Below are 11,848 nucleotides of genomic sequence, written 5' to 3' on the forward strand. Positions count from 1 at the left end.
CTGAGCACTATAACCGCTGAGCCACCGCGGCAACCGAAAACTGTCAAATGCCTCGCGCTACAGTTTTATTTCAAGAGCTATGATAATCTAAGTGCAAGTATTTCGTTGTTACATCTCCAAGAGTATACCCGTTGACTCTAGGTCATGTTCGACCTGCGTCACTTTGCTCTACGCGACAAAAACGTTAGAGCTCTTGGAATCGGCAAGATTCATGGCCCCTGCCAAGAGATGCGCCACTTAAGAAAAATTCGCAGCGTTGAATACAAGTACCAAAATCTCGCACGCATGTCAAATCACTCAACAAACACTCAGACGAACGTCTCTCCATTCCCGCGATGAATTGGCCCCTGCACCGAGGACGCTAGTATCAGGCTTCACTTGTGCCGCAAGAACTAGCGCGGCACGGGCACAGAAGTTTTGGAAACTAGTGCAGAAAGCGCAGCCAAATCGAGGAGGCTGCACAACGCAGGGATAGAGGCAAGCAAGCCAGCAACTGTCTCCAAGTGCGAACACTACATTTTATATAGGGATGGATTGGAGGGAAAAGGAGGAAATCAAGGCGGCGCGAACCGATAATATATGGCGTTCTAATCACAACACGCTGTTTTCACTGAAAAAAAAGGAGGTTTTATCAATTATAAACTGTCATGCAAAAAAAATACTTGTGTCGCCACCATCGGCTGTTTTCGCAAGCAAACTGCGACCCGTGAAGACAGTTCAAAATCACGGATCCTTGAGGCTATAGAATACACCCCTTAGACTTGCGAACGCTGGCCCCGGAGTCCATTTTGGTCTTGTTGTCAACAGTTTGAATTGAGAGACGGGCAGATTTCGAAGTTCGACTTTCTCGGCCATGAATTCACCTTTTGATTTCCGGCAAGCAACAGCACAGCCAGAAAGAGACATAGAAGTTATTTTTGCAAAGAACGATAGTTGGACAGAGTTGTATTTAACATCCAAAGACAGCATTAGAAACCGTGTAAGTGCGTAATAAATTATGCGACTGAGTAAAATCCAGTCTCATCATACTTCCCAGTAGTTGGGAAGATACTCCTGTCATCCGGTAGTGAAATACAACTTTTTTCCCCCGACTAGAGTCAGAGCCTGAAGCAAACCTTGAAACGAGAACACAAAAGCAAAGTACAAGCAATTTTTCTTACTACTATAAAAAGATACTACAAAGGAAAACAGCTGAGTGTCATGTTACATGCCTAGAAGGGATGTATGGTGAACACGAGAATAAGGGTTTGTTGTAAATTCGCAAAGCTCACTGCGTCATGGTATATATAAACGTACACTGACGTGTGTGCACAGAATAATGTTTAAACTAACTAAAACCATGTTTCGTTCTGATCGCTATGCGGCGAGCTGATCTCGTTACCGCGTTCAAAAAATATCCTCCGCTCCTGCAGTGAAGACCAAAGAGTGAGAGAACGTCGCGGCAAGAGTCTGCTTAAAAATACGAACACTTCCTATACGGGTTCATGGGGGAACCAGTTTTGCAGTGAAATACTTCCGAAAACTTGCGCGAGTGCCGCAGGAGGGCGTTGCAGTTGACGGTGGGCGAGTGACTCTCGTTTACTGCGCAGCTGTGAAAACATAGAGCCATGAAAAACGTTTTCTGTTCGTCGATATCGCGGCTCATCTGAAGAAGCGAGGTGGTGTTACGCACACCTCTTGATAGCGTCTTATAGACGACCTCCAAGGCAGCGATGTCGGACAAGTTCACGGGATCTGCGCCAAGACATCCAGCCTTCAACTTGTAGGCAGCCGCGGTGCTGTCCGAGAGCCAGGACCAGCGACCCGCTTGCACGAGCTCACCGTTCCAGTGCACTCGGAGGCCCGTCGTATCTTGCATCTTCATCATCTCCTTGGCAAATGAAAACGCCAGGCTTCCGTAGAACAGTCCCGGAGTCGCCTGCGGGCAGTAGAGGGGCTTTCCGAGAGAGCTCACTGCTATGTCAACCTGGTTACTCAGGTAGTCGTAGCCAAGTAAGGCAGGGTACAACATGGATCGCATGTTGGCCGTGGCGTCATGAATCGACGTTCCCGCCAGGCTTCGCAACCTTTCCTGCGCGCTGATCCACAGCCGCACCCACGAGGTAGCGGTGGTGTTCTCATCAGGGAAACCAGCATATGTAGTTCTGAGTTGGCCTGGATCGAAGAATGCTTCCTGTGGCCAGAGGTTTACGTCCATAGCACGCAGCTTGTTGGCGGCCATGTTTTTGTCAGTTTGGTCGAGCCAGGTCGCGGAGGTATACATTTTGGCAGCTGTTTCCTTTAAGTCGCTGAGGTTCGCGTTGAGCTCAAGTCGTTCCTGCTTAGAGAGGTGCTGCTGGACGTACAGCGTAGCGAGTAGCGGTCTGTAGACGTCCTCCACTTCCCTGGCACAAAGCATGGGCTCGTTGATGCGCAAGTAGTTCGCACCCCGGAAGTCCAGCAAACTCCTATCGACACTCCACGCGTGTAGTTGGACGAACTGCCACGACAAGTGGTCGACGAGTTGCTCCGGGCTGTAATTGTCGAAAAGGTTGTCAAGGCACTTGAGCACCGACGCGTCACTGACCAGGACTTCATCTTGAAGCGTGAACGCCGGTTCTGGCCCCCCAGCAATGTGGTTGTTGATCTCAGTAAGCCAGTATTCTGCGGGTAGTTTTTTCGTGCGCCTGCCTATTTCCGAGAGATGCAGCACGAGTGGGGCAGTCGGAGTCACGTGTGAAAGATGTTCAAGCTTGCCCACGATGTCAGCTTCTTCTGTGGCGAGCTTGTCAATCTGTTCCGGATTCCTGGATAACCGTTGCCTCCCCATCAGAGCTTCGTAGTGGCTCGTCCAGTAGTCGTAGTAACGCTTATGGTCGGTTGCCCACCGATTATGGAGGACGAAAAATTTCAAACGGTCCATGCAGCAAGGTTTCAGCACGATCCTGCGACGTTTGCCACCGGCGGCTTTGTTGTGGACCACCCGTATCGTCAGCCATATCGGCAAGGCCAGCTTATAGTTCAGTTCCAGTATCGAGCCTAGCGCGTTGGCTCCGTTAGGAGGCATTTCCGGCCACGTGAGGCCCAGTCTTCGAAGAAACGCTAGAAAGGCCTCCGCGTCTATCTGGGTCCTTTCAGTTCTGTTCATGCAGCTTTTGTAGAACGAGAGCGGTTTTATAGCGACACCGGATTGGTCGTCTCTGGCGGCTTTCTCGAGCATGGAGCTCAAACCGTTGATCCAGTTGGCGACGAGGTCACCTTGAACGGAAAGGGCCAGTTCAGGAAAATGGTTCTGAGGTCTCCACCATGAGCAGATGTAATACCTGAAAAATTCAGGGAAAAGGACTGCTACTCCTGTTGTTCTAATGAACAACAGTACAAGCCTGTACTGTGCGTGCAAAAAAGGGCTGTCGAAATCTTTCTTTTTAGTTTCGGATCTGAACAAACTACGGACGCGAAAAGGAAAGCAAACGAAGAACCTCTAGCTATAATAACCGAATTCATGCTAGCGAAATCAAGAAAGTAGTCTGGCAACACTTAGCAGCGAGCCAGCGCTGATGACAAGATGGAAGCAGTCAGGTGTGCCGACCTTAGCTGTCACATAACGTCTGCGTTGCACTTGAGTCATTACAGTGCTGTTTTGCAACAAAAAAAAATGGTGGTGGTTTAGCTTTGGTTAAACCTGGAGTGACGCGATAGCTACAGCTGGCCGAGTGGAACTTTGACACGTGACCAACCACGTGACAGCGTGGCGGCGTGGCGGTGCAGCCACAGGGTGGCAGTGCAGCCACACTGAAGGCTCGGAATGCTACCTTAATGTAGCTATCGCTACAAAACTGCCCGTGTGGCTTCAAAAACATTCGGAACTGCCAAAACAGAAATAAAGAGCCACAGTTTATTCATACGTGACAGTTTTTTTATATAATTAAACCACCACAAAAATTTACTCCCGATTGTATAAAATACAAACGCTTTCAACGGTATTCTGACATCCTGTTTTTGTCGCGGCAATCCTTCCTGCGAAAATATGTATCAAACAGCCCAAGGAGCATGTATAGTAATTTCAGTCCTCAGAAAAAAAATAATAATAAAACTCTTTACGTAATAAATCGCATCTTCGACGGCAGGATCACGTACGTATAAATGTTTATGCTGTGTAATATGTACAGGGAACTTTGCTCCTAAAACCAAATCGCTTTACTAAGCCTCACAGAGGGAAAAGCAGCAGTAGTTGTACTTGAAGTGAGTCCGATTACTTAGCAGCTTCTGATGAGAAGCAGCGTACATCGTTATTCCACTTGTCACACACTAATGTGCAGCGTAAGAGACACATATGCTGCAGGCACTAAAGAAACACCGACGGTGCCGGACCGTTTTCACCTTCATGGCCCGACTAATGCTATCACATCAAAGAACGAATCGTGAATTGTCTTGTGTAATTTTTTTTAGATGGCAGAACAGAACTGAAGACCTCCAATATTTAGCGCGGAAATAGTGTTGCCAGCTATTAACGTTCTGGAGAGAGACTGTCTTCCGGTACCATTATGCTAAGGATATAGGGTGTCTTATCGATAGCTGAACGCCATCCATTTTATTGTTTTCTAAGAAGTCAGTGCGTGTACTCAATGTACTGAGTATACTGAACTGATGGCATTACTTCATTCAGCTACGACGAAAAAACAAAATATACTCGGTTTCTTCAGTCACAGCCGATGTGTTCCCCTCCACATTGGACTTGAGTGTAGATTCACATTTCAAGACTTGCGCATCATCATTCTCCCTGAGTCTCTGCAACCACCGTAACAAGTCGCTTTCTTTTCCCATCTGCGTATCTAATAAGCGATTCAATAAGTATGTGCTTCAAAGTGAATTTCGGGATTTCAGGTGTCTAACCTGAAATCTTGGCAGGGGTCGGGACCGTGGACGTCGGGGCCCGCGGATGGGTTTTCGTTCTGGACACAGAAACCTTCGTCGCAGCCGCCTCCCGCGGGACGAGTGTTGCTGCCGGTCGTCTCGTACCTCGGGCCTTGCATAAGCGCACGCACCAAGAAGGCCAGTGCCAAGACACCTACCAGGAGACCCACCATGGCGAACGACTTTCGAAAGTCGAACTTCTCGTTGAAGTCTTCCACCTGAGACCGGAAGAGCGTGTGGCTTGTGGAACCAGGAAAATGTCTGCACTGATCTTAGCCAAAAAATCAAGACGGCTGCTTTCCCCCGAAATTTTTCAGTTGTCTTAGACCCCTCGGCCATCACAACAACCTCTAGCGTCACGTGCTTAACCAGTAGCATTTCATGCTCTACTTTGGATGCCATCATCTTCATCGTATTTCATACGTTTGTTCTGTGCCGCTGATTTTTGCCCGCAAATAGAATAATTGGCTTTGAATAAAGTACAGGCGCAAAAACTTTTGCACAAAAACGGGCTCATCAACTGATGAAAATTTTGCGATAAAAATCTGCTGCTGCGTTTATAACAAAACAGTTGCAGAATCGAACATTTTGGACACCAGTGTTTCGTTTGGTTTGGTTTGGTTTCGTTTGGTTTGGTTTGGTTTGGTTTATGGGGCTTAACGTGCCAAAGTGACTTAGGCTATGAGGGACGCCATAGTGATGGGCTTCGGAAATTTCGACCATCTGAGATTCTTTAAAGTGAACAGACATCGCACAGCACACGGGCCTCTAGCATTTCGCCTCTATATAAATGGACTGCCACGGCCAGCAACGAGCCCAATCCAATCTTTCTGTTGTGCCAAAAAGAAATATCTTAAAGTTCCGTTCTCGGTCCGTTTAACATTCTATGTAAGTTTTGCTGTGTTATCTGTCGCTCGCAATCATTCGCTACCACTTTATTCATCTCTCATACGCAGCGCGTGTCTACCATTGCAACGGTCGGCTTTGTTTTACTATGTGCTCTGCAAGGCATGTAAATGAAGCAGCGCCAGCAAGCGTTCAACTTTCAGCGTCGTTGCTGCGTCCTTAGCTTATCGAAACTTTCACCTCGCATAATGAACCACCAAATGACTCGAGTTCAGAGTACGCATATACATACCCTACTTGCGGCGTGCCGTGACATGCCTGCCAAGTCCATTTCTTCAGTAGAGCCCCCCCGCCTCCTGCGCCGGTGTTCCCCGGGAAAGAAGGCCTTGCCCAGCCTCTCGATTCCCGCTGCCTTCTCGTCCATCAGCACCGCGCTCGCAACGCCCAAGTCGCTGACGTCTAAATCGCCGGCCACGGGCAATGTCACGCTCGCCGCGTCGTACTGCTGTTCCTCCAAGGGTGCGGCCTCCTCCACTGGCTCAGCGGGCTGGTCTTGTTCCCGCCTCGGTAACCTGCGAACAGAATGAGCTTGGCGCACATTTAAATTCATGTGCCGTCTTTACCAAAAGTAACCGGGCAACAGTGGTTTGCTTCTTAGCCGCGTAGCAAAGCACTTATAGCAGCCCTTAAGCTCTGAATCTGTGTAAAGTAAGCTGAACCCATGTCCTCACGTTCTGACACCTTTCGGTCTTTAGGGGTCCCATAAAGGTTCTGTTATACGGTTGAGAAGCGAAAACCTGTTGCTCGGTTGCTTTTGGCAAAAGGGGTAAATGGTAGAGCCACGGTCATGAACTCTTAAAAGTCTATTCCGCGAGCAGTTTTTTTTTCCGCGACACCAACCGCATCGTTGGAATAGACACTGTTACAACAAGATGCTCACAGAGTGTCAGTGAAAGCCTGACTCGCTTTTCGCTTGCATTTTTTTTACGAAAACCAACTTCTGCTTCTTACATTCTCCTCGTCAGGACCGGATGTAGTGGTTCACACAGCGCTCACTCCTACAGATCCCCCCCTCTTCCCCCAGTCACTAAGACAGTGGCTACTGCCGCGACCTCCAAACTAAGGGTAGGACTGGAATTTCGCTACAAAGTTCAATTCGGTTGCGGTTGTCCAAAGTACTACCTCCTTGAAGGTACAGTTCTGCATCCGGTCTCTCTCAAGTTGAGGTATGATACGACAGTGCCACGTGCCATCTATGATGTGTGGTTTGTGGTAGTATGTGTGGGGCTTAACGTCCCGGAGCTGACGTGGCTATGAAGGACGCCTTTGTAGAGGGCTGCTGGAAATTTTCGACCTCCCCCGGGTTATAAGTGTCAGCTCGCAAAGCATAGCACACCGCCGTCTTTACATTTCGCTTCCACCGAAATGTGGACGGCACGGCCGGGATTCAATCCCACGGCCTGGAGTTCAGCAGACGAACGCCAGTCATCGGCCCAACACGTCAAGTAAGCATATGGTGTGGCTATTTCGGCTGGGAAAGACCACGTTGGATATTTCACGGGTGAGGAACACTTCTCTCTAACCTACCCGCCGCGGTGGCTCAGTGGTTAGGGCGCTCGACTACTGATCCGGAGTTCCCGGGTTCGAACCCGACCGCGGCGGCTGCGTTTTTATGGAGAAAAAACGCTAAGGCGCCCGTGTGCTGTGCGATGTCAGTGCACGTTAAAGATCCCCAGGTGGTCGAAATTATTCCGGAGCCCTCCACTACGGCACCACCTTCTTCCTTTCCTCTTTCCCTCCCTCCCTTATCCCTTCCCTTACGGCGCGGTTCAGGTGTCCAACGATATGAGACAGATACTGCGCCATTTCCTTTCCCCAAAAAAAACCAATTATTATTATTATTCTCTCTAACCTGGGAATTTTGGGTGGTATGGAAGCAGGTTCTTCCACGGATTCGTCTGCCAAAACCTTGTCAGGCGAAGGTTGAATCTGTCCTTTGGAGGCTTGCTTCGTCGGTGCTTTGTCGGAGGATGGCTTTGTCGACGCGAGTGTTGCTTGCTGCGGAAACCGCCGCCGATTTACAGGTAAATCTGGCCTTAGTCTCGAAGCGTCAGAGCTGGTGTGAGGCGTTGTTTCCATCTTCTGCTTCGTCTTTTGCGTGCTCCTGTGGCCTTGTTCTCCTTCTTGTTGTTGCCTCAAAAGCGATGGCACATACCCCCGCTGGGGGGACTGGCCAGGGTTTGTTGTTGTTGTTGTTGTTAGCCTATCAAAAGATGGCACATACCCACACTGGGGGATCGGCCAAGAATCGGGTGGCTATTCAGTTTGGTGCCGATCCAAACAGAAGAAAACTCATCCAGGTTTATCTCAAGCGACTCATAAATATAAAAAGAGGAATGTGTGAAAAAAATTCACAAATTTTGATATATCTATGAGGAAATCGGAGTGCAAAGCGAGGAAACGAAGCCTGGAGGGTTGAAATAAATTAATTTTAAAGAAATGATCATAACTAAATAAATTTTGAGAGAAAAGTCAAGCAACGAGAAGTTAACACAAAAATCTCCCGGTTTCGATAATATACCTGTGAAGAAGCTCGCACACCTGTTTAAGGGCATGCCCTTTGACGGTTGCACCGAAGGACAGGAGGACGGGAAGAGTAAGCGGCAGCCCTAAGTGAGCGAGAGGAGTTTGCAAATACTGAATTCTCTGCTGTGCAAACAGCCGGCAGAAGCGAACGAAATGATCTATCGTTTCAACGTCCCGGCATGATGCACGTAGAGCCACTTCATCTATGTTCTTTTCGTTGTTAGCCTATCATCTTTTGATAGGCTAACAACAACAACATAGATTTGACAGCGCGAACCCATAACGGCATAAATATAGATTGAGGCGAGGAATCCTGCAGCGCAACAGCGTCATGGAAACCTCACATCACCTTGATGCACACGAACGGATGTTCCATGGGAATTTTAAGTGTTCAAAGTCCGCTGTAGAGCAAGGACGGGTTTATGGCTCAGGTACTGGTGTAGTTGGAAACGTTCATAATGGGTCGTGGTCGGCAGGGTAAGGTTTGGAATGACATGGGCAACAGGCCCATGAAATTCTCTTTCTTCTCCTTCTATCTCGCTTTCGTCCTATTTTCTTTGACGCAGGAAGAGAGAGAGGTCTTAATTAAAATTCCAAGTGTGGTCTCAAGAAATCAAGATCTCTTTAACGTGCTTAACCAGAGCTCCGTAGTAAGTATGAATAATAAGAAAAATAGGAGAGGTGGAATACAGTGAAGTCGTTTCCCCACCAGTTACGCCAGCTACGAGCTATGGTTCAGGGCATGGATGGAGTGCGCGTATGTAGTTTGGATTCATCGGCTGTTACAGAATGTCATGCATTAATGGCGAAACCTAACCACTCGAAAGGTGTATTTTATAATATTATTGAGTCATCATGATTTTTTATTGCTTCCATGGTGACTTACAAGCCCGTAAACGCTTCTAAAAAAAAAAATAATATACTACCCCTCTCTTTTCTTCCAATCCGCTTTCCACCGTGAGGGGCAGCAGGCCAGGGTCATGTTTCCGCCAGCTGACCTCTCTGGCTTTCTTCTCATCAAACATTGCTCTCTCCCTTTGTCTGAAATAAAGTACGAAACACGCTATTCAAAAGAGTGAGCTAGGCATGAGAACACTGCCGTAGAGGTCGTTTCCAGCACCTTTCTCCTCAAAGAATAAAAGTTGCGGGTAGAACATGCAGCCTCCCGTTCTCCTCTACAATTGATGGATATTTACGCAATGTCGGATGCTAAAGTTAGGCACTGTGTACAAACGTGCTAAGCAGCGCTGAACATCTGAGCCTACTCGAGCCGTCTGTTACTACTTTTTTTTATTCGAGAAGTGTGCCATGAGGCATAAGTTGAAAAAGGAAAGGGGGGGAAGGAATGCACGGGATTGAAAGTTAAAAGAAGGAGTGAAGAACCGTTGCGCTGAGGTAGTCGCAGAGGTTGTTAATGAAACGGTTGTCCATAGTCCACTTCACGTAGTTACTTTCGCGGTTCCACTGCAGGCCCACCTCCCTGAGGAGCCGTTTTCTGATAGCAGCCGTCGCTGGGCACGTCCACAACAAGTGCCGCACATCACAAATGTCCGGTGCACTTAGTATTACTTGTCACAAAATTTCTGACTTGATTATTGTTTAAATAAGTATCTTTTATCACGGACGCTTCTTCTTGCTGTTTGGTTTTTTAGTTCGAATAGATTAAAAAATGCTGTTTATAATAACGCTGCGTTGCAGCTAATCACCAGTTTAAGTTTTGCATACATCTAATTTCTCAGTCGAAATATCAGCTTCGACCCCCACCAAAAAAAAGAAAATAAATGCATGGTCATTTAGATTATTATTTTAAAAAAAGAAAACAGAATTCTCGCCGGGGGGGGGGGGGGGGTTAAATCATCAAGGCCATTAGCTGCGTCGCATGTAACCAGATTCAACTAATGGCTTAATTCACAGCAGTGTCACACGCAAGCAACTACCGTTTCTAGAATACAGCATAATGAGGACAAGTGATCTGTATAGACATAAGTTGATGATTTATGTACATAAGGAGGAGCTTAATAGCCTTCTTGCCGGTGAAATTCACCCACCCTGTACCCTCAATAATTCTCAAGGACCTGTTCCAAGGCCTCGAAAAAATTACAGGCGTCTCTTCTTTTCCATCTCATTCATGCGGCAATAAAATACACATGCCTATTAAACCTATCCGCTCTGCTAATCAATTCATGCGGCAATAAAATGCACGTGCCTATTAACTGTATTCGCTCTGCTAATCAATTGATGCGTCACCGGATATAGGATTCGAACACTCACGCCAGCGAGTCCGCAGGCATACCTCAGGAATCTAGGCCAATTTGCGTACTCGTCTGCATTCCCCGGGCCTGAACTACAGACCACGTTCCCCCCCTGCCTACCGCGACGCAAAGCAACACTGCTGTGTCGCATGTGGCTCGAAGTTGAATTCACAAACCAATAAACCTTTCTCATCGGTATGGTTTAGTGCCTTTCCAGTGTAGTGTAGATAGAACATGTGCTGCATAAATTTCCAGCATTCAATGCCGAGAGGCGATTGCTGTGCTGTGCACTAGACCTTAGTAATCTGTGGCCGCTAACCGATATGAAGATTCCCGGACGGTGAGCGCCATGACCGCTGTCTCTGAAGGCTTGCTAGACACTTCCGTTTTCTAGGGTGCCGTGACTGTGTGTTATGCCATGTCTATGCTTTACGTACAGTCTTTACTTGACAGTCTTTAACTTACCTTTTTTTATCCTTCCCCCTTGTATCCTCTTTCACCTCGTGATGGCCAGCAAAGCGAAACCTTAATCTGGTTAACCTTCCCGTCTTTTATGCCCCGCCCCTTTCTCTGTCTCGCTCTCTCTCAAACGTCAAATATATAAACATGTCCTACGATTGAAGAACAATTATTCCAAAATAATCCCTCCTTTCTCTTGCTTTTATTGCCTGAATATGACATTTCAAATAGTGAAATTTTTACCAAGAAATGTATGCTCCACTACAGACTTTGCTTTCGCATCGGAGCCCTCCAGCTTTGTTTTTGAACTAAAAAAATATAAAAACTGCTACTTAAACGAGATCTGAAACCGCTGCAAACTCTGCATATAAATTTCCGGTATTCTTATTGAGCCACAGAGACGCCACATGTCTCGATGATGCCGAGCTGGTATCATCTTCCCCAAAGACTTGAGTCGGTATGCTCTCTGTCGACCTCCGCCAAGATGCGCAGGGGCAATAACCCTTCTTTATGCGCATGCCATCCGAGCTCGTTTTTGAAAATCCCAGCAACCTGAAACCAGCGCTTTCGCTTGACGACAGAGGACGCCAGGGACACTCCGAAATGACCTTGACGTAGGATCCCCGGCAATCTGTGTTCCGCGCGTCATGTCCGGATCCTCGCACGAAAAAAAAAAAGGAAAAGCGAAGACCTTTACCAGCGAACCATGAAGGTTGCACAAGCAGAGCCACCGTACACCGCAATAAACCCTTCCTTAACGTCGCCTTCCTCCGTAGTAGTTACGGCTCGAATGGCAGGGTTCAGACTGCGCC

General features: G+C 47.6%; 1 protein-coding gene across 1 annotated transcript; it reads right to left on the bottom strand.

The window, feature by feature from the left end:
* Positions 1–1,386: 1,386 nt before the first annotated feature.
* On the bottom strand, positions 1,387–8,701 carry LOC144119607 (neprilysin-1-like). The gene is made up of 5 exons (XM_077652183.1): positions 8,670–8,701; positions 6,032–6,311; positions 4,873–5,111; positions 1,675–3,302; positions 1,387–1,406 (listed from the first exon to the last, which is right to left on the bottom strand). Exons 1-5 carry the CDS (start codon positions 8,699–8,701, stop codon positions 1,387–1,389), a joined length of 2,199 nt encoding a protein of 732 aa, XP_077508309.1.
* Between the last annotated feature and the right edge of the window lie 3,147 nt (positions 8,702–11,848).

This window comes from Amblyomma americanum, chromosome 2 (assembly GCF_052857255.1).
Source record: "Amblyomma americanum isolate KBUSLIRL-KWMA chromosome 2, ASM5285725v1, whole genome shotgun sequence".
Lineage (NCBI taxonomy): Eukaryota > Metazoa > Arthropoda > Arachnida > Ixodida > Ixodidae > Amblyomma > Amblyomma americanum.